This window comes from Aspergillus welwitschiae (genome assembly GCF_003344945.1).
Source record: "Aspergillus welwitschiae strain CBS 139.54b unplaced genomic scaffold BDQ94scaffold_18, whole genome shotgun sequence".
Taxonomy (NCBI): Eukaryota; Fungi; Ascomycota; class Eurotiomycetes; order Eurotiales; family Aspergillaceae; genus Aspergillus; species Aspergillus welwitschiae.
Genome location: NW_020798712.1, coordinates 306,083 through 327,720, shown reverse-complemented (window position 1 = coordinate 327,720; position 21,638 = coordinate 306,083). Strand labels below are relative to the sequence as shown.

At 51.6% G+C, this 21,638-nt stretch overlaps 8 protein-coding genes across 8 annotated transcripts; 5 read left to right on the top strand and 3 right to left on the bottom strand.

Moving 5' to 3' along the window:
* The first annotated feature begins 98 nt into the window (after window positions 1-98).
* Window positions 99-1,996, top strand: BDQ94DRAFT_144847 (questin oxidase family protein). The gene is made up of 5 exons (XM_026766532.1): window positions 99-440; window positions 512-820; window positions 900-1,259; window positions 1,333-1,743; window positions 1,803-1,996. Exons 1-5 carry the CDS (start codon window positions 119-121, stop codon window positions 1,898-1,900), a joined length of 1,500 nt encoding a protein of 499 aa, XP_026625722.1. The 5' UTR covers window positions 99-118; the 3' UTR covers window positions 1,901-1,996.
* Window positions 1,997-2,150: 154 nt separating this feature from the next.
* Window positions 2,151-3,996, top strand: BDQ94DRAFT_39771 (uncharacterized protein). The gene has a single exon (XM_026775667.1). It carries the CDS (start codon window positions 2,271-2,273, stop codon window positions 3,675-3,677), a length of 1,407 nt encoding a protein of 468 aa, XP_026625721.1. The 5' UTR covers window positions 2,151-2,270; the 3' UTR covers window positions 3,678-3,996.
* BDQ94DRAFT_39767 (glutamine-dependent NAD(+) synthetase) lies at window positions 3,904-7,017 on the bottom strand. The gene is made up of 13 exons (XM_026775666.1): window positions 6,966-7,017; window positions 6,789-6,907; window positions 6,587-6,737; window positions 6,472-6,530; window positions 6,222-6,411; window positions 6,143-6,168; window positions 6,001-6,092; window positions 5,375-5,952; window positions 4,985-5,319; window positions 4,929-4,932; window positions 4,811-4,853; window positions 4,340-4,757; window positions 3,904-4,240 (listed from the first exon to the last, which is right to left on the bottom strand). Exons 1-13 carry the CDS (start codon window positions 6,992-6,994, stop codon window positions 4,131-4,133), a joined length of 2,154 nt encoding a protein of 717 aa, XP_026625720.1. The 5' UTR covers window positions 6,995-7,017; the 3' UTR covers window positions 3,904-4,130.
* A 255-nt stretch (window positions 7,018-7,272) lies between these two features.
* On the top strand, window positions 7,273-8,944 carry BDQ94DRAFT_144841 (NAD(+) diphosphatase). The gene is made up of 3 exons (XM_026766531.1): window positions 7,273-7,473; window positions 7,533-7,979; window positions 8,040-8,944. The coding sequence occupies exons 1-3, from the start codon at window positions 7,374-7,376 to the stop codon at window positions 8,744-8,746; spliced, it is 1,254 nt and encodes a 417-aa protein (XP_026625719.1). The 5' UTR covers window positions 7,273-7,373; the 3' UTR covers window positions 8,747-8,944.
* Window positions 8,945-9,102: 158 nt separating this feature from the next.
* Window positions 9,103-9,576, bottom strand: BDQ94DRAFT_144840 (uncharacterized protein). Its single transcript, XM_026766530.1, has one exon. The coding sequence runs from the start codon at window positions 9,287-9,289 to the stop codon at window positions 9,131-9,133; it is 159 nt and encodes a 52-aa protein (XP_026625718.1). The 5' UTR covers window positions 9,290-9,576; the 3' UTR covers window positions 9,103-9,130.
* Window positions 9,577-13,043: 3,467 nt separating this feature from the next.
* Window positions 13,044-15,665, top strand: BDQ94DRAFT_179133 (putative flavin dependent monooxygenase). Its single transcript, XM_026773295.1, has 4 exons — window positions 13,044-13,665; window positions 13,737-13,809; window positions 13,894-14,115; window positions 14,170-15,665. Exons 1-4 carry the CDS (start codon window positions 13,563-13,565, stop codon window positions 15,572-15,574), a joined length of 1,803 nt encoding a protein of 600 aa, XP_026625717.1. The 5' UTR covers window positions 13,044-13,562; the 3' UTR covers window positions 15,575-15,665.
* Window positions 15,666-15,757: 92 nt separating this feature from the next.
* Window positions 15,758-16,629, bottom strand: BDQ94DRAFT_170916 (HD domain-containing protein; the record flags this gene model as incomplete). The annotated part of the gene is made up of 3 exons (XM_026771602.1): window positions 15,758-15,853; window positions 15,905-16,271; window positions 16,370-16,629. The coding sequence occupies 3 exons, from the start codon at window positions 16,627-16,629 to the stop codon at window positions 15,758-15,760; spliced, it is 723 nt and encodes a 240-aa protein (XP_026625716.1).
* Window positions 16,630-17,908: 1,279 nt separating this feature from the next.
* Window positions 17,909-21,591, top strand: BDQ94DRAFT_179129 (uncharacterized protein). Its single transcript, XM_026773294.1, has 4 exons — window positions 17,909-18,277; window positions 18,386-19,696; window positions 19,746-20,576; window positions 20,632-21,591. Exons 1-4 carry the CDS (start codon window positions 18,056-18,058, stop codon window positions 21,574-21,576), a joined length of 3,309 nt encoding a protein of 1,102 aa, XP_026625715.1. The 5' UTR covers window positions 17,909-18,055; the 3' UTR covers window positions 21,577-21,591.
* Window positions 21,592-21,638: the final 47 nt, after the last annotated feature.

The window sequence follows — 21,638 nt, the reverse complement described above, 5'->3', positions numbered from 1 at the left end:
GCTGGGTTGCTGACTGACCGGACCGCACTGGCCTGTCAGTTCAGTTATTAATAGGGATTTAAGCTTACCTCGTGCTCTATAAGAACCGGGGTTTAGTTGGCAAGGTTTCATCATCCAGATGACTCTGCGCTATCTTTCTTCATCTTCTTTGAGTCAGGTGCTCAGACGGACTGCTTCGACTGCTTCTATATTGCGCTTCAAGGCGCCTTCATACGATCTGCCGAGAATGAATTCATCAACTGCTACCACTACTAATATACCCCGATCTCTTCTGAACGATGCCATTATGGCAACATCTACCAATATCCACCTCTCGCCTGAAACAAATCCTGGAATCATCTCGCATAATGTGAGCGAGGAGTCGGCTCGTGTGGCGAGTGAAGTTCTGCAGGAGGATATGCTATCTCATCATGTGTTTTTTAATCAGAGTGGGTTTCATAGTATGTTCCCCCTTCCTTTCTCATCTCATGATATTATAAGGATGCTTGAAGGATATTGGCTAACGGTATAGACCACATCCCCCACCATATTCTAAGCCTATACGCCCTCGGCGCAACACCCCAACAGATCCGCGCCGCATATGAAAAGAACAGCAGTTATCAGCGGCCCAAGATACCCGTGGATGAGGATGTGGTGAATCAGATGGGAGAGGAAAAGGGGTTCCTGAAGTATCTGGGGCTGGGGAAGCATTATAGTAATTATCTGGAGTTTTTCCATCGTCAGATGAAGGAGAAGGGGGAGGAGAGGGTATTAGGGGAGTATCTCCTCTCGGATTCGGGGGCTGAGGTGGCTGAGAACATGCTGGGGAGGTTGTTTGGAGGTATCTTTCTTTCTGTCTTCCTTTCCCTCTCATCCTGGCTTGACTTAAGCGGGAAGTGGTGGCTAATTGTTGTCGATAGGTTTAATCCATCCATTTATTCACTTCGGATTCGGCCTCGAGTTCAATCAGCCTGCTATCGTAGCTGAAGGTCTGGCACAGGCGGCTGTTCACGAGGATTGGTACGGTCCGTTATTCTTCTGGCCTGTGGAAAAGGCAGCCGGGGGAGTGGCTATACGAGGGAAGAAGTCCATGCTGCAGATCCTGGAGGAGATTCAAGCCGATGAGAAGCTGGCGCGGTCTGCACAATATGATGATAGCCAGCGGATGAAGAATGGGGTGCTGAAACGGGCTCCAGATGAGATGATCAAATATGCGGCGGAGTTTACGGTATCGGTGGATCAGATTGAGCAGAAGATGGTGGAGATTATCAATACTGTTGGTGAGTTATATTCCCTCTTTCCCTGATACGTCTCTGCGTGTGTATCTGGCAGTGACTAAAGATGTGGATGTAGCATACTTCACCAGTGCCGCACAGCGCCCCGATAAACAGATCAAGTTCGATTTCTTCTACATTCACGGGGTCAACTCGACTATCTTCCTGTCGAAGATCATCCGATTGCCGTATCTGGATGACGTGACTAAAGCGCGGATTCTGGAGTGGACAGGCCGACTGGATCTGTTGCTCTATGTAGCGTATGGAGCAGCGGATTTGCATCTAGATGAGATTACGAGGTATCCGGCAGCGAAGAGCTGGGAGGAGATCTATGCTTATTGCAATGCTCAGTCGAGCGATGATGGACATCTGCCCAAGTTGGTGCGAGCTTTGAAGAATGGTGAGAGAGCATGTCGGCCGTACGAAGACCGGGCTGAGGAGTTGGGGTTGAAGATTAAGGGCGATATGTGGTTGAAGATTGCGAATATGGGTATGTTCATCCCGGACGCTTCTTATGGAAGTGGAAGAGTTACTGATTGGATTTTTTAGTGATGGATTCGACTGCTGGCCAGGATCCCCTGTGGGTCCGCGGAGCGGGTTTTGATGAGGCGTGGAAGAACTTGGAGGACCGACGATCCCGGCTGTAAGACATGGATTATTAGTGTATCCAGATTGTGGTACAGGGTGCTGTGTGGTTGTAGTATAGCAGTATGTCAGTGATAATCAATCAATTCTACGTAGCCTCATGAAGTGCGCATTCGAGGAAGGAAGAGAGTAAATACTAGAAAGCACCAGATCGGGGGATCACGTGGTGATTGGGAAGCACGAGTGGGGCGATATCCCCAACAATTAATGATTGGAATCGCGAGAAGCTCTTCTTCAATCCTTCGCCATCTTTCCATCCTCTCTTTCTCCATCTCCTTTCTTCCATTACTCTACTCTTCTTTCCTCATTTCTCACCGATAACTCACTCTCCCATCCAACCCCTGCATTTGCATCCGCATCTGCATCCTCACTATGCCCAGTGACGACACCTCTTCTCAGAACAGAAATTCCGCTCCCTCCGATTCCCGCCGATGGCCCGATGACGAGACCGCGTTGGACGCTGTCCGCCGCTTCGCCGACGAACAAGTCTCGTCCGTGCTCCAGTCGGTGATGGGCATTCCCTCCATGTCCTCGCGGCCCTCTCCCGACCACTGGGCTATCTTCGATGAGGAAGCTTTCCGCAGGAGAGACGGCGGCGGCGACGCGAAGGGGGTCGAGCATGCGCCAGGTACAGCTCCCGGTGCGGCGGACAATTCTGATCACTACAACCAGCGCCACAACCGCTATCCGGCGCATTCCTGGAGAGACTGGGACGATCAGTGGTACGCAGATAACCATCCTAGATGGCGCAGAAGTGACCGAGACTTCTTCGACTATTTCTTCGACAGGGCCTCCTTGTTCGACAGTCCTTTCTCCTCCCGCTTCTTCCACCCCTTCCACCGCTCCATGTTTTCGGATTTCGCTAGCAATTCCTTCGGTTGGCCCTTCTCCTACCTCCTCTTCAGCCCATATTCCCCCTTGCACCTGGAACGCCAGGATCAGTACCACTCCCACCGCGACAGGGGTGTCTTTTCGTCCCTCATGTCCTCATTGAGCCTGTCGTCTGAGAATGAGAACAACAACCCCGCAACGGAAACCCACTGGCGTGAAGCTTTTGAAGATCTTATTCGATTGGAAAATGGAAAACCGATGCTCGATCAGGACACCACTGCGCTGGCGAAGAGGGAAACCGCGAGAGATTGGCTGTACGGTCTAGCGAAACGGGGCAGCTTGGGCGATCAGTGGAAGATTTCCGAAAGCGGAAGAGACGGCCGGTCAAACCCTATGCTTGTGTTCCACGACTACACTTCGGACCGCGGCGATGGCGGCGAGGTATCTCTCGAAAGAACAGCAGACGAGAACGAGACCGAAACCATGACGGAGCTGGACATGTTCGATCGCTTCTTCGAGGACGCTGCTGCCCGTGAAAGCAAGGCCATTGCTGAAATGTTCGAGAGTCCTATACTGCGCTTGCTGCTGGAGGAGAGACGGAGACCCCGTGACGCCGACGAGAAATGGCTGGAACCTGTATCTGACAAGCGGAACGAGAACACGGTTCCCGATACGCTTCCCGAGAATAAGCTGCAGCCGACTCCCGTGACGGAATCAACTACAACCACAGAACAACCAACCGTGATCTCAACCATGACGAGAACCGAGCGTGTCCGACTCCCCGATGGATCCACCCAAAAGAAGACAGTCTGGACAAAGAGATTCTCAGATGGTCGTGAAGAGAGCAACGAGACGACGGAAGTACTGAACCCTCCGCATGGACAGAACAGTACAGGAGACTCTTCATCTGCCAATCAAAAGGAATCCGGCTGGTTCTGGAGAGATTAGACTGTTGTTCAGTCTTTGATTTGCTATCGTTCCACTCTCTTTTCTTTTTCTATTTTTCACACTATACCTATGTGATCTCAAGGATCTACTAACCGTTGTCGTCAATTAGCGCTGATTTTCACTGCTGGCGTTGCTTTTCAAAAGCATTCATGTTCCTTGCCACACTCACATTCTGTCTTTACGATTTCCTATCATATGTCTATATCTTATTGATGCTGATACCAATCTACTATGGAATTCCATCTTTCCTTTTCGACGTGTTTCCTCCATATTACCAAGTTAATCGTTGCATTACTCCATATTGTGACCTCACATCTTAGGGATTTGCTAGGATGTGCTTGACATGTGTATTACTGCGTATTCACGTTAACCTCTATCATAACTAACCGCCCCCTCTACATGTCTTCGTCTCTCCCAAAAGGATATACTAGTATAGGGTACTAATCCGATGCTCTAATCGGCCTTCACGCTCTTCTTCTGCGCCTTACCCGTAGTCCAACCCTTCGATTCCCAGTACTGCACACTGTCTTCCATCTTCTTGTACGCCCATGAGAACGAGGGATCTATACCATATTAATATTTATATTAGCCATCATCTCACAAGAGTCTCATGTCACGAGCGGGAAAAGAACAAAGGGGAAGGGTGGGAAAAGGAAGCATACACAAGAATTGCCTCAAATCATGCCTATTATCCTCAGGCGAATACTGTTCAGCATGATAACTAGGCGTCAAGACCGTCATCTTATGGCGATTAATCGAGTAATTGTAGAAAAAGTGGCGTGTCTTTTCGTAGATCTCGCGAGGGCTGTACTCGTTCCCCCACATGTGAAGTAGGCGCTCGTACATAGACCACGGCCCAAGCTTAGCGACTTTACGGAGATATCCGAAGACCGAGAGCTCGGCGTAAGTGACTCCCATGTCGGCTTCGTCGGATTGCACGTAGGTGGCGGTGATGGGCTCAAGTTCGGCGGTGGGAGTCGCGGTGAGGAAATCGTCGAGGATGGGAAGGTCGAAGGAGTCGCGGGCCCAGGCGATGAATTTCTTCAGGTCAACTTTACTTATGGAGCCGATTGGGTTGAGCTGTGATTATTAGTGGTGCTTATTCCTTCTTTGTAGAGGGGATGTAGACGTACATCTGCACTGCTGGCGTCGTACTTAGTCAGGTAGCCGCGGAGACTGTTAACGTTAGTTGTTTGTTCAATTTGAATTGGGATGTTATTGTATCAAACTGGGATTGGGATATGAACAGACCATTCTGCGCTCCGTTAGTATCCTGCCTCAGATGAAGTATGAGTTTAAGAACGTACCATCAACATTGGACGAGCCCAAAACAAGCAATCCACCACCGCCTGGGCGCTGACGGACCGTCGGTAGCAGCGATGCAAAAAGATATGAAAGTACCATCCGCAATCTGGCTTGGATGTTTTGCAATGCTTGATTCTCTGCTCGGCTACCGCCGTGGACTTTGAACTTAGGTTGGAAGTTTGTGACGATAGTAAACACGTTCATCATGGCAGTGATCACAGTATCGAAATTGAAGTCGGTGTGGTAAGCACCGATCTCTGCGGCGAGCAGCTTAGCCCGGTCCCGGGTTTCCTTGCTGGAGTTTTGAGTGCCCATGTAGCTCGTATGGAAGATGCGGCTAGTGGAATAAGTTAGGATTCGATAGTTCGGAATGTCCAGCAGCGGAAACTTACTTGCAAACCTCCTGGCTCGTAGTAGGAAGCCAAGTGGAGTCTGCTGGCTCGGCGCAAAGCCTGCGAACATCCTTGATGACCTGTTCGTTTCCTTCCTGGACAGCTTTGACGACTTCTCTGCACATCGAGTGAACAATAATAGAAGTAGCACAACTGTCGATACCTCCGCTGAGAGGGATAAAGTATCCTGCAGCACCGCTCCGTCGCAGATAATCCCAAAGCCAGCAAGCCGGACCAAGTGCGATTTCTTCCTCCGGGACATGATAGCGTGGTTTGAGAGTCTCAGAGGGAGCATAGCCGGGATCAGCATCCTCATCCCGACGGGACAACCTCGTGTCCAGATCGAGGCGGACATAAGGCGATTGCATGCTGGCCTGCATGCCTCGACTTGCACTAGAGCGGTAGGTCCGGACTTCTTCAATATCAACAGTCGCTGTGACAACCTCAACGTCATTCAGAGAGAATTGTGAACCCTGGGCCACAATGTTGCCATTGACCACAATCATTGCGCAGCCATCGTAGTACAGTCGATCACCGTCGCAGCCTTGTTGGTTCGCATAGAGATAGATGCCACCACTCTAGAGAAGAGTTAGAATTGACGCTTCGGGTGTGTTTGGTAGACTCACCAATTTCGTGGCCTGGGTAATAAGGTTGACACGGGTATCGAGCTTCCTCAATTCGTGGTGACTTCCGGAGGAGTTAGAGAAGATTTCGACACCTGTTGATGGGTTAGAAAACAGTGCAGTTAGGTGAATCTGATAGACGTACCAGCGAGACCATACGGGATGTGAGGGCTGTACACGTATTAGCAATCTCCTAATAAACAGCAGGACACGTAGGCCATTACCCGTTAGGAGTGAAGAGCTCTTCGCAAGTTTCAAGACCCAAGCACGTATCTCTAGTACTGATGAGTGCATCACCAAAGGGCACCTTGTATTGTCCCGTAATCTTTCCGACGATTTGCTCCAAGTAGTAGTCTTCGACTTCACGGGGTCGCTGCCAGGGCGTAAAGTGTCTCATTTCCCTGTAGTTCCCATCTGTGGAAGAAGCAAATGTCAGCCATTGACCCCAGTCACTGTCACGAGAGAGATACACACCATTGGCAAGCCACATCTTGGGACGGATGAGAATAATTTTGCGGTTGTAGAAGATTACACTAGAAGAATGCTTAGTTCGCCCATATATAATAGCGGTACGGTACTCATGACTTACCGGCAGTTCCACTTGCAGTCCCTATGGCGAACGGGCATGCCGACATCAACAACGATATCTTGGCAGTCGGGGTGATCGATGATGCGGGCAAACATTTCCCACGAGTGGAGATACGTATCGCCCTCGAGGAAGGCATCAAGACAGCCATATCCTAGAGCGATGTTAACAATTGACCAAGCAAAATGCTACTAAGAGCAAATACCAGTAATCTCAAGCTCCGGACCAACTCGGAGCGTGGCTCCAGCTGCCTTGGCTTTCCGAATACTTTCGATGATCCGCTCGCAGTTACCCTCGAAGTCGAGGGCCCACTGGTTGAGGGAGCTGAGAGGAAATTGTCAGTGGAAATTCACAAACGATACACCCCATTTCAGACACCCACCATGTTGCAAGAGTGACAAGGTGACCCATGGTGAGCGAATGCTTCCCTGCTGATGCGGCGGGGAAAGATAACAAATGAAGCCATCCACGAATCAGTTGGAGAAAGCGTGACTCGCCATGACGCACGTCACGTGTGTGGGGAGCTCCCCTCATGCCCCTCAATCGTCACGGTAATACCGTATCGGAGGAATTGCCGGGTGGGCGGTGCCTGCGCAAATGGTAACGAGCTTACCCGCCTCGGCATCTGAGGGGTGCTGATTAATCGCTGGTTATCGGAGCCATGAGGAGGTCCAATTCTGATCTCTCCTCTTTGGATATACAGCATTTTGGTTTTTTCGTATCCTAATTCTATCCCTCCTATCCTACACCATACATTCTATTCTTTACGCAATTGCCGTATCCTTAGTACATGATGAGCAACGATTCCCAGCTCCCCAACCCCCCGCATATACAAGCCGACTCCATGCTGGCCCGACGGTTCGGAAGGGAGACTGTGAACTATTTCTCCAGTATGGCTCAGTTATCCCCTGAATTCCATTCATGACCAGCTAATCACCCGTTAATTCAGGCTCCCCCTTGAACCGTCTGTCATTCCTCCGCACAGACCATGCCTTCCTCTCCGCCGCGCTCAAGCACCCCTCTACACGCTTCGTCCTCATGAAGGACCTCGCGCCGTTGACCAAATCTCCCGCGGAGCCCTACTATGCCAAATACGATGAGATCCGCAAGATGGTCTCCGAGTCTATCTACGACAAGTCCGAGGAGGACATCATCAAGGAGTACGACTCGCGCAAAACCACCGCATCCCCAATCTTCCTCGGTCTGGACGAAACCCAGAAGGAGGACGGTCTTGTCTGGAAGATCTACGCCGGAACACCCTACTTCGCACTGGACGTGACTCCGCGCCACTCCGAAGAGCAGCAAGCCAACTCCAGGGCCGTGATCAGCGACATGGAAGCCAAGGGTCTGACCTTCCTCCAAGGAAGAACTATCATGTCATTCCCCGCCAGTGAAGGTATAACTTAGCCCTACCCCGCCCCATATACAACAACCATCACTAACACCCCCCTCTAAGCCGCCATCTACGCCCAAGCCCGCGCCCTGATAGACTGGAACACCCGCAACACCTTCTGCGGCACCTGCGGCCACCCGACGATCTCCGTAAACAGCGGGACCAAACGCGCCTGTCCACCCAGCGACGCTGCCCTCGTAGAGCAAGGCAAACCCGCCACCCGACCCCCCTGCAACACCCGCACCACGATATCAAACCTTTCCTTCCCTCGCACCGACCCCACCATCATCGTGGTCGTCGTCTCAGCAGACGCCAAACGCATCCTCCTCGGCCGCTCCAAGCGCTTCCCGCCCAATTGGTACTCCACCCTGGCGGGGTTCATTGAGCCCGCCGAGTCTGTCGAAGACGCCGTCCGCCGCGAAGTTTGGGAAGAAGCCGGCGTCACGTTGTCGCGCGTCGTGATCCACTCGTCGCAGCCGTGGCCGTACCCGGCCAACTTGATGATCGGGGCTATTGCGCAGGTGAGTGATCCTGCGCATGAGAAGATCAACCTTGAGCATGATCCGGAGCTTGAGGATGCGAGGTGGTTTGAGTTTGCCGAGGTGGAGGAGGCGCTGAGGACGGGCACGAGTGTCTTGGGCTCTGGGCCGGGGCCAGAGTATAAGGAGGGGGCGTTGAGGTTGCCGCCGGCGACGGCTATTGCCAATCAGCTTATTCGGGCGGCGATCAATTTGGAGTTTTTGGGTGGGGAGAATGGGCCAAAGATGTAGAGCGGGACTTAGAGGATAGAAAGTACTACTAGGGTCGAGGGTGGAGTAGAGGTGTGGGTTGGGGATAGCGTTTATGGTGGGTTGGTGTTTCGTTTTTGCCGTATTGTTATCATTCTGTATGGGTTATGAAGACACGGACGGTATGCTAGTATAGACGTGCGAGTAAGATTTTATGAATAGAGACAGTTGCTCTGATTATATGCCTAATTTGTGAAGGTTACCACTATCCGTGCTAGAGTATTCCACACATGCCACGAAACATCAATCCAAACACCCATAGATACACTCGTAAATCATCCAGATCTACTACACTGCAAATACAACCCCAAACCCTATACACACCTGCAGGTAGACATTAAAAATTCGCATACACCGTCCCATCCCTCAACTCATGTATATCCTCCTTACTACTCGGCGACCCCACCTCCGCATATCTCCTCCCATCGCGCAACTCATGGATGGTAATTCGACGATGAGATTTCCTCCTTCGTGAGCCGGAGCCGGAGCCCCGACTCGACGAGAAGGAGGAGTCCGCGCGCCCATCAACGTTGTTCACACTCCCTGAATCACTGAATCCACCGGTACTGTAGGGAGTAGCCTCGCGACTTTCCTGCTCAATCGAGGCTTGTAATTGGTAATCGGCTACCATGGCCATGCCGTCTTCGTAATACCATTGGCGCAAATCAGTAGCGTAGGTTTGCTCCTCCGCGCCGTATTCGACGGGTGGTCCGTCGATTCGGGCTTCGTTGGGGCCGTTAAAGACGGCCCAGGCGCTGCTGTCGACGCTGGACAGGGTCATGGAGTGTTTGAAGCTCTTGACTTTGAAGTTTCGGAGGAGGATTGCGTCGCCTTCTTCTACGTTTGGCAGGGCGGTTTTGTAGGGTCGGAAGATCTGCGCGTACAGGATTGTGCCGGCTAGGGAGGGGTCGGTCACACCGAAGGTCAGTATGTAGTCCTTTCTGCCTGTTGTGGCTCGGATGGCGGGCCGGGTTTCGGATACGATTGAGATAGTGTCTGTCAGTGCGTTGTAGTGGTCGATGAGGGTGGCGAGGGGTGCGAAGTAGGAGAATTTGCTGCGTAGGCCTGGGTAGTTGCGGTTGAGGTTGAGAAGGTGTTTGCGGTCATGGCCAACAAGTAGGACTTCGTCTTCGCTGTGGGTTGTGTGGGCTCCTTTGTCGTCGTCATCGGCTATTGCCTGTTCTTCGGGTGCGGTAGAGATGGATCTCGCTTCAGACTTGGCGTCTTCGTCTGGTGGAAGATTGTCCGTCTCCACCGTCGTTGTTGTTTCTGTAACTACCTCGACGGTCGGTTGTGGTTCGTCTTCCGGCTGGAAATCTGACCTTTCCTGAGTAGGCTCAGGAGTTGGCGGTGCTGCACCCACCGGTAGGACAGGGACAGAAGGAATGTCCACTCCATTTATCTGAGATGACTCTGGCGTCACCAGCTGATTTTGTGGGAGGATTGGCATCTTGGGAACATGGGCAGCCGAGTCGGGCAGACTCAAGCTTTGAGAGGCACCATCTAGCGACAAGCTAGGATCAATGTGCTGAGCTTGTTCTGGCATATCTGCGCCCTCGCCATCCTGTAGCTGCTCGTGGGATGTATCCCCGCCTTGTTGTCCGCTACTAATTTCTGCCGGAAAAGTGCCCGCGTTGAAAAGCTCGGGATCGATTGGAGGTTCAGGATACTGTAGAATGGGTTCGGTACTAGTCACATCATGTTGAGTGATATGGATATTTTTTTGAGCATATACGACCTGCCCAGGATGTGCCTCGTGTGATAAGACTTCTGTTGTCCGCAAGTCCTCATGGTAGATGTGGGAATCAGGGTGTTCGTCGATATCGATGCTTTGCTTGGCGCCTTCGGATGGGGCCCTAAGAACAGCGCCCTCCGTGGATTCGATTAGGCTTGAATCTTCATAACCTTCTGGAAGATGATCCTGCTCTTCTGTTGCCTCATCTTCTATGTGCACCACCTCTGACCCTCTAGTATCAGCTGGCTCCTCGACATGTTCCTGTCCCATCTCTCGTTCAAGAGCAGGCTCGTAGTGAGCCTTCTCGTCGTGTTCATCGCGGGCTTGTTCATCGTTAACCTGATAATCGTGGGTTTGTAGGCCGTGCATCTCTTCATCCTGGACCGGTTCGGCTTCCGTCTCCTTGATATCAGTATCTCCGGAGTCCCGCTGGTCGTCGTCCATATTCACATCTCCTTCGCTCTCTTGGCCCTGCTCTGCTTGCTCCACGCTGACTGCCTCGTCCTCACTGTGCGCCTCCATGGTTGCTTCATGAGCCACCTGCACCTCGTCGGAATGCAATCCTCCATCCCGCTCGGTTTCGCGGTTCTGGCGAATCAGGTTGACCTCGACCGGCTCGACCTCTCGCTCCTGGGCTTCTTGATTGTCTCGCACAGACCATTCGCCAGCCTCTTCGCCGTCTTCATCACTGTAGTCCTCCGCCTCCGCGTCATCGACCTCTTCGCTCTCATATTCTTCGTAATCGCCTGACTCTGATGTGCCATAGCTGGATGCTTCATCCGCAGACGGCGATACGTCGGGTTCCCGAGTATGTGTAGCTGCTGGTGCTGCAGCGGGCTGCCTTTGCACGCTCGGTGAAGGCTCCTCGTCGCTATCGCTATCGAGCACGATAACCTCTGGTTCTGCCTTCTTGATGGGATGAGGCGATTCGGCCTCCAGCTCATCTCCCTGTGACTCGAGTTCAGAGTCGACACGGTCGTCATACCCGTCCTCATCATAATAATTCTCTAGTTCCTCGGATTCACCCTCCTCGTCTGAAATATCATCCTCCTCATCAAGTTCTTCCTCGTCCTCTTCGGCGTAATATCCATATTCTCTCCTGGCGGTATCATGGGCTTTCGCCGGTGATTCTGCCTCACTTTCGGAGATGAGTTCGATGTCATGTCTTGCTCTAGAGTCCGGTTGCTCGTCTACTTCGGAAGCGTATTCTTCGCTCAAGATCTCTGAGCGAGCGTCCTCGATGACTGAGCTTTGACTAGCGCTTTCATATTCGTGATTTTCGCCTTCTAAGTCGTGCTGTGTCGTTTCCATCACGCTGTGATAGAATCTTCTCTCTTCCGGAACCATGCTGGAATCGTCCCGTGCTTCCAATTGCCCATGCGCTTCAGCCCTTTCCTCATCCTCTTCTACCTCGGCCCATTCTTCTTCGTGTGGCATTGCTCCTTCAGTATCTCCACCTTCAAAACCTAAAGTGTAGGCTGCATGCGGAGTAGCTGTTTCTACAAGAGGCACAGACGACGTAGTATCCTGAGCATGCATAGCCTTTGATTCTTGCGCTCTTGCGGTGACCGATTGGTGTAAGGGTACAGCATGGGCAAGTCCAGTCTCAGAGTCCACATCAGCCGTTGTTGTTGTTGCATGCTCATCAAGATTCCTGATGGTAGGGTCTGGTGGCGTTTCCGAGATAGCCTCAAGGGCCAAATCGACGGCCTCCTGGTTGATAGTTGTCGGCGGAGTAGACTGAGTTTGGCCAGTAGTTGACACGGATCCGAAATATCCAAAGGGGCTGTTTGAAGTGCTAACCAAAGGTGAAGGAATCGGAAGGCCGGGTGAAGGTATAGGGTGAAGGCGCGGAGTGTCTATTGGGAGATGACCAGCGAAATTGGGAATGCCGTGCTTTCGCAGGCTTGAAGCCTCGGCCCTCGACACAATGCCGGGCACAAGAAACTCCGCATCGGATCGTGAATCGTCCAATTTCTTCTCTGCACTGAACTCGGGCGCCACTTGTTCTGATTCGGCAGCGGTACTTTCAGCTTGCGCGCCATCAGACGGCCCCTCCGGCACTGGTACAACGTCGCGAGTTTCAGACGGCCTTGGGGATTGCTTCGCATCCTCCGCAACATCATCCTCGCCGATCTCAGCTCTCAGCCATGCCTCGTCGTCGAACATAGCCGTCCAATCTCCCGGGATATCGATATCTTCAGGGCTCGCAGGTTCATCGACGAGACGCCAATCGCTGCCCCGCATGCTAAACCTTGGTCGCTTCCTTCCTTTCCCCGGCACGAAGCCATCCTCTTCTGCAAATGGGTCGAATATGGAGCTCGAAAGATGCCCCAGCGATGTGCGCGATCGTTCGACAAAGGCCGGTGACTGCCACGATTGTAGACTAGTGTCCTGACTCGTTCCATCTAGGCGAGGGTATCCGTTGGCAGGAGGGGTGGAGGGTGCCTCTTCAATCGCATTGTCGATAGTGGGCGGCGGGGGTGATGGGCGGTCTACTTGCACGGTGGAGAGATGTTGGGAAGAACGCCAGATCTGACATTGGTGAGCATTGGACTGTAACCGATCACTACTAGCTGAGTCCGGAAAAGTACCTCAATAGAAACGCTATCATCAAAGTTAATGTCCCACGCGATGCATCTTCCCGGCGTTTGTTTAGACACCTCATTGTCCACAAATCTCGATCCCGCCAGCCTAATGAAGACAGTATCGCCAATTCCGACGTGCGATTTGGCTACTTCTTCTGCGACCAGCCCATGGAAAACCACCTTAACCTGTCCATTCGTGCGTCGAAGGCGAAAGTCCGGCTCCGCTAGCAGGAGGCTGAGAGAACGGGTTGATGATGAGTAGGGCCATAGCAAGGTCACTACGGCGTGGATGGAGCTGTCCGAGAGATTCTCGAGCGCCGGTGCAAGCTTCGCGATAGGGATCGGGGTCGTCGACCGTAGAGGTTCGGAGACCGGAGGTTGTTGTTCGTGAGCGTCCATCGCTGTAGACGCTTAATGAGCATGTAATATCAGCATTTCCATTCCTGAGTCATAGGCCTTGCATACTCCGGGCGGAATGGTGTATGCAGGGAGCAACAATATTGTGGTTGTTGTTGTTATTGTTGGTCGATCGGATATTAGAAGACGCGCGGGAGAAATGAAGATGGAAAGATGCGGAGGTGAGCCCAGATTCCCCCCGTATCGGTGCGTAATATTACCCTTGCTTTTCTCCGCGGAGTTCGATGTTCAGCGGGTAATCTACGTCATGGTCGGTACGCCCATTATCTCGTTGGGCATCTCTGCCCGTTTACGATCTCGCGCAAGTGTATATGAGTAGGGATCCTAGTTAGGATCGGAAATAGAATAGATAGTTACTGCTTGCTTGATCGGTAGAGCTAGCTGTTTAGAGAAGATGTTGAAGAGCACGGCATTCATCACGAGATTGATGCAATCGTCATGGGAAGAGCTTATCGGCTCGCCTCCGACAACCCCTCGGGCTCCGAAACGAAACATACTATCCTTCCAACACTCACTCACTGCCCGGAGCCTGCCTCACTAATGACACTCTCCAGCCCAATTCGTCGTATAGCTGTCATCGGGGCTGGACCATCGGGTCTTGCTGCGGTCAAGTAGGAAAGCACCTGAGTGTGTCATTCGACTCAAGCCACTGACGAGAACCACAGGTATCTCCTTGCCGAGAAATGTTTCGAGCGGATTGATGTCTTCGAGAAGAGAAGCTCTGCCGGCGGAGTCTGGAATTACTGCCCGGAAATCCTGAAGGAGAAACTGACCACTGATGTGCCACAACTGGATCCGAACAAACCGCTCGAGGAGCCCCTATGGTACCCGACTGGAGGCCACAACCGACCTCAAGAGGCGATCTTTGTGTCCCCGCTATATAAAACACTGGACACCAACATCCCCAAAGAGATGATGGGATATGGTGACAAATCTTTTGAGCAGGACTCACAGGTGTTCCCGAAGCATTCCGCCGTAAAGAAGTATCTGGATGAGTATGCCGAAGACATTAAGAACGTCATACAGTTCGAGACGCAGGTGGTCGATGTGCGGAAGACGGAAGGCGCTCCCCATGCTTGGTCTCTCACAACAAAGAATCTCCGTGAAAGGGTAGAGAAAACGTACTCATACGATGCGGTGGTGGTTGCTAGTGGCCACTTCGACGTCCCATATACCCCCGATATTGCTGGAATCCAGACCTGGAATACGGCATATCCGGGAATTATCTCTCATTCGAGGCTCTTTGACTCAGCAGAGTCGTTTCGAGACAAGAAGGTCATTGTTGTGGGGACTTCGGCATCTGGATTAGATATTGGCAATCAGATCAACGAAGTGTCCAAGGGGAAACTGCTGGTATCCCAACGAACAGAGACCCCTCTGGCATCTGCTGCTTCGGATAAAATTTATCTTCCACAAATAGTGGAATTCCTACCGCCACATACACACAACAGAGCAGTCCGTTTCGCAAACGGCCACATCGAGCAGGACATTGATGCCATCGTCTTCTGCACTGGCTATCTTTACTCCTTTCCTTTCCTATCTTCATTGAATCCCCCTCTGATCACCGATGGCCGTCGCACTCTAAATGTGTACCAACACCTGTTCTATATCTACGACACAACGCTGGTCTTACCTGCACTTCCACAGAGGGTAATTCCGCTCCCACTATCCGAGAACCAGGCGGCGGTGTTTGCCCGTGTTTGGTCGGGAAGGCTCAGCCTTCCATCACAGAAGGAAATGAAAGCCTGGGAGGAAGCAAACATTGCCCAAAAGGGCAACGGGACATCATTCCATTTGCTACCTTTTCCGCAGGATGCGGACTACCATAATTTCTTGCATGACTGGGCGGCGACGGCGCCACTCCGGCAAGGTCTTGACAATAACGGTGCTGGGAAGCTGTGTAATTATTGTGGTGAGAGGCAAAGGTGGATACGGCAGAGATTGCCTGAGATGAAGCGGGTATTTTCGGAGAAGGGCCAGGAGCGAAGCTCTATCAAAAACCTAGAGCAACTTGGCTTCGACTATGATAAGTGGAAGGAGCAGGAGGGTCATCGAGATGCTCGATTGTGATAGAGTATACATTTAGATGATAGATACGAGTCTGCATACATAGATGTTCGAAGAAATCCACAAACACGTTTTGTCTGGGAAGCGAGCTACTGCAGTTCCAGTTCCCCAACTCACATTTATCGCAGCCGAATGCATACTCTACGATCTAATTATGCAAAAGCACCATGGAAAACAAACAAGCACTTAGACACCCACCATCCTCGTCTCTTCATCCCACCACTTCTTGAAAATGGTCAACCTCTCCGTACGGTCCCTAGCCATCTGTCTACCAGTGCCAGTCTATAATCCACATTAGCAAGAACGAAATAAGTACCAGCTTCAGAAACGTACCTTCATCATCCCCTCCAACTTCTCCAGCTTCTCATCAATATGCTCTCTCGAATTCTGCATACTAGCTCCAGCCAACTTGGCTCCCGTAAAGGTAAAGGTCCTCCCAATTCCAATGGCTCCAATGGCATCAATACGATCCGCATCCTGTACGATGGCAAGTTCAGGGTGTTGCTGCACAGCCAAGCGCACCTTCTCTGGATCCTTGACCTCAGTGGAGTACGAAACGTGATTGACCACCTCTTCCACCTGATCGATTAGGGCAGCTGAAGCTCCGGCCTGCTGCAACACAAGAGTCACCTTGGAGGTCTGTTGTTGACCTTCGATAGCTGGTGGGGCATATTTCTTATCGTTCACATCGTGGAGAAGACTTTTGTTTTGTTGTTAGAAGAGAGTTGTGTGTGGAATGGTAGAACAAGTCGTATGAGATAGTGGGCTACGGTAGTGATCATGGTTATGGCTACTTACGCGCTGAGGAGGACCACGGTAGGGTCGTAGGAGGTTTGAACACCATTAGTAAGGCTCCTAGCATTGTACTCTGCGGATAGAATGTTTTGGGATAGAGCCAAAACCCGGAGAATGTGGAAAAAGTCATGCGAGGCATCGTAGTTCTTCATGTGGTCTTGGACCGCTTTGGCGACGGAGAGGAACATCTCATCCCCGGCTGGGAGGAGATTTCCGTAGGGTGCTGCACGCGCTGATGCGAGGATGTTGTGCACTGACTCCATGTTGATTGTCTGTGCTCTTCCACGAGGAAATGAAATTGAGGTCTGGGCTGGTGTCGCGGCTGATGTGCTCGTTAACGGCGCAAAGAAAAGGAATGGATAGGGTTGATTTGGGGAGGAGGAATTTAGTAGAGAAATGCTGCAAAGCTTTCCCCACATTCCTGATAAGTGCCCGGGAAGCAGTGATGCTGCTTATCCCTTCCGCTTTTCGCTCCAGCTGATTTGGTAGCTTTTCCAGATTCAGATGCGCTTAAACGTTATGGCATTGTTTCCTGGAAGATATAAGCACGTAACTATAAAATAAGTTACTTCAGTATTGCGGTCGAAGTCAACCTATGTCCTGGAGTTCAACTTATCAGGCTCGCGGTCCACTTGCAACATAAGGAACCCGACGGGGAATGATGTATATGATCTCGTGCATAAATGGAGCCATGTTTAACACTTTCTTCTGGTTTAGGAAGAGAAAGATTCATCTACTGGACAATTCCAAAGCACTCATTCTCATGTATTCTTGTAATACATGGAACAAAGAGAAATATTACATCGTTAATACTTGAGGCTGAAAATGTGTGTTAATAGTTGAAGTTGGAAGCGAGCCATTGAGATGGCCTCAGTCAGATCACACTTACTCACTACCAATTCATTCATAATTCAATAACCGATATCGCCCGATGAATTAGTGTCAGGTTTACTGAATGCGGGTCGACTGAGATTCTTGTTGACCTCTTGGGTGACTTGGTTCCTCAGGTTTAGGGTTGCCGACTGTAGAAGCCACCACCGAATTGAGATGGGGGGTTTCCCACCCAGAAACAGTCGCAAGATCTATAGGAGTACAACTATTCTATTCTACAGGGCAGCCTATAGCTATAGGCCAGCTTCTAGACAGGAAGCTCTCTGTGCATGCAAGAACCGGGCCATCCGCTGGTCGAGTCTAGAATGCCAACCGGTGCAAAGGAATCCTTTCCGTCTTCGCTTCGGGGAACTACGGAAAAGCTGTAACATTGAAACCAACCTCCTTCTCCACAGGTCTTGTTAACAAAGACTAATTCACTCCAGTGTTACCCGATGAAATCTACAATCTCCCCTATAGAGGGATTCCCGAGCCTGAATTCATTCGCCCTCCGTAGGCCCGGCCGATAAGCAGCCATCACGTGCCGGTCGATCACCCGCGTTGGTTCCGTCGACTTCATCACCAGCTGGACTGTTCCTCAATCCATCTTATGATCCACTCCCTCCAAACTCCCCTCATCCTGGCCCCCTCTTCGAGGATTCGCCGTCTTCCATTACCATTGCTGCCTTTTTTAACACTGCGACCTCAACCAACCCTTCTACCTCAGTTATCTCACCTTTCTTTTAACATCCCATCGCTTTAGCTTCAACACTCTACCATGGATTCTTACACCTCGGCCACGCTCTTTGCCTGCGTATAATGTCGCGCAAGCGCAAGGCCTCTTCTACGATATATACAAACTACGGAAGCCACAAACGAAAGAAACGGTGGAGATATCAGCACGTCGTTCATTCAAGCGACACCGAGACAGACAACGATAGTGAAGCTCTAGGTGCAGACGAGTGGCTTATCAACTGTATACTTGACGAGTCCGAATCGCAGTACTTGATTGACTGGGAAGGACCGTGGACGCCTACTTGGGTGAGCTTAGTGACCAGTCTGCTACCTTCTGCCCTTTCTTGCTTCATCGGAGGTTTGTTGGAAGTACTGGGAGCTTCATTAGTCTAACTGCCCGCCGTGAAATACCAGGAACCGAAGGAAAACGCCAACGACGTTGCCGTGCAAGTTTGGGAGGACAAGAAGCGAAGAGATCAGGTCCAAGAGGAATTTGTTCGATGTAACACTCCACTACCATTACCACCAACACCGCCACCCGGCTCCAGTGTTCAAGAACACTGTAGAGACTCTTTGGGTCCCAGTTTCAGTCAGCCCCAGACAGAAGCCCCGACTGACGAACCCCCACCTAGAAAGTCCCCAACCTCCCCTCTCTTTGTTCTACCCAGCACTGAACCAGAACCTAGTCTGTGTCTGGATGACGACGCCCGCGGAATTCTGAGAAGTTCCAGTGTTGATACAGAAGTGCCCAGTCACCCGCCGCAGTCGGATATTGACAACCTACTTAACCCGGAAGTGGTTCCGACTGCCCGTGCCACTGAGGTCCCTGCTATCTTCTCGACTCCTCGCGAACCCAGAGTATCGGACGAAGTCGAAGAGACGCCGACCACGCCTTGCCGTGCTGGAAACACAGGCACACCGAACGTCACAGAAGGGATCCCTGAAACTCCGCATAACGAATCTTCCGCTGCGCCGGCGAACAAACCCGAGATATTGCCCGCCAACCCGGCCGAAGGAGCTGATGAAATACCCGAAACTCCGCCTGGCCTAGTTGATGAACCCCAGCTATTCAGACGTGCGAGTACAGTACCCGAGTCAATTGCTGTAAACAGTGCGCACACTCCAGCAGCCCGAATTTCCCCTGCGCCAAGTTTTCGTTCATTAGTCCACCAATTAATAAGCTCAATATCGAGACCCAGCATGGATACTCAAGAGAAGGAAGGACCGTCGCTGTCCGAGACCATGGAGAAATACAGCCAATTTGAAGGGTCGACACCGAGGGAGAAGCTCAGGAACGCATATGCACAATTGCGCGCAAAAGCGAACCCTGGCCCGGAGTCAAGTGCGACGCCATCCTCTGCTGGAGACATAGAGCCTTCAGCTCCTGTTTCTTTACCTGAGACCACAGCTCCTCTCAGTGTTCGAGTCGATAAGGAACCGACACATCCTAAAGATAATGAAGCGAACCAGGATACTACAATACCCCCTGTCGAGCCTGAGGAGATGGGACCTCCTCAGACGATTCAGCCGAGCGCATTGTCAATGCACTTCGCGGAAGAGCCAACACCTGGTTCGGTTCATCTTGGGCCGTCGGAGTTTGCTGTGCCTCTTCCAATGGATTCCAGAGTCAAAGATGACTATGAACGGGTCCTGACCAGCGAAAGCCAGAGTATTCGCGATTTTCTCGGCGTAACAAGCTCCCAACTCGACCCTGCAGAATATCAGGTTCGATGCCCACCGCCCATCACTTTGCTGTATACTGACTAGCAAGCAGCGTGATTCGCTTTTGCCGAAGATGCATGATATACTAGATCGTTTGAGCAACATTTCTACACACCCAGATTTGAACATTGTGGAACACATCAACTCCGAGTCGGACCTAGGGAGGGAAGCTGCTTGGGCTGAGTATTCAAGCGCGAAATTCTTGCTCTTAAGCTACCTCTTAGAGACAGCGAGCATGCGCGATATACATTTGGTTATTATGGTGCAAGGAGAGAAGACCCAGCGGGTGGTTGAACGTTATTTGATGGGCAAGGGCCTGTTGTATACACGTCCACGCGAGGAAATGGGATCGGGCACGAATATCGAGGTTTCCATGGTAAAGGATTCCTTGAGTTTTGGGATTCAAACCACGCGCAATGATGGGGTTATGGAGACCTATAAACCTCCTGCCGCTATCATCGCTTTAGATAAGTCTTTCAGCAGCAAGACGCCCACAGTGGAACACATGCGAACCACGTTTGCTCGCAACGGAAATCTGCTTCCGGTGGTTCGTCTTCTAGTGTCAAACTCCAGCGAGCATATCGAGCTTTGTTTCCCCGGTCTGTCAGAGCCCGAACGTCTTAGGACAGTCTTGCAATACTCCATACGTCTCCGTGACGTAGTTGGTGACCTTCAAGATGACGCTCTTGGAGTACAGGAGGATGCAGAGGAGCTTCTCTCCTGCCTTGTCTCGGATAACTTCAACGCTCATTGGTCTCTACCTCACATTGAGCCTTTGCACATTCTGAGCCCCGAACAACTTGAGTCGTCTCAACAAGAGCTGCAAAGCCGACCTGGTGTCGACATTCAGCTGACCAATCCTCAAGCCCAGAAACGAGCATTCGTGAGTCGACCAGGATGTCAAATGTTTCTAAAATGTCAGACTAACATCGAGATAGCAGGCAGAAGATGAGGTCGAACAATCAGCCAAGAGAATGAAAACGGAAGAACCGGCGCAGGAGCCAACCCAATCCACTGAATCAACTGGATTTCCTAGTCAACCATTAAACGGTGGGCTCCAAACACTAGAAAAACACCTTGTTCAGATGCAGAACTCGCACGCAGCAGAGCTCGAAAAGCTCCAGAAAGCTCTCGCAGGAGCCCAAGCCCGTCTTCAAGAAAGAGAGAACGTGCTGGAAAAGCTGCAGCACCGTTACGAGACACGAACCAAAGACTTCCACAAACTCCGACGGGAGCATGACCGTCTCACCCAAGCTAAGACCACATCCGACCAGCGAGTCGAAAAGCAGAAGGAAGAGCTCATGAAATTGAAGGACGAACGGACCCAGCTCCGACATGAACTCGAAGAGGCCCGCGCATCCCTCAAAGCAGGCGGGGGCAGCGCAGCCGAACTCGAATCAGCAAGGGAAGACATTCGGCGTCTGACTAAAGACAATGCATCGCTAGAACGCAAAGCCGAGTACGAAGCCCGACAAGCGGAATACACGCGCGAACAGTACCAGACCGCCTCGACAGTGGCCGCACAATCAGGCAACGAGCTTCGCCAACTGCGCAGCGAGAACGAAACCCTGAAACGGAAGGTCGAAGGAGACGCCACCCATCTGCGCGAACTCAACGCGAAGAACGACGAAGCCCGCCATCTCGCGCGGGTCCTCGAACTCGAAGCAACCCTCACGTCCCGCGAAGATCTGCTCCGCCGGAAGGAAGAAGAACTTCGGGAAATTCGGAAAAATCGCCCGTCCACTCGCTCAACCAGCACACAGCCGCGAAGCCCCAAATGGACTGCAGGTAATAGCCGGCCCACGAGCCCCGGCATCAACAATGGTTCATCGCTTGCAGGTCGCGGTAGTGCGCTCAGATTCAGCTCCGAAATGCCTCTTTAGTTCGATACATCGATACCACCCTACCTCTCACTACCTATCAACTTCTTCCTTCCAATTCGACC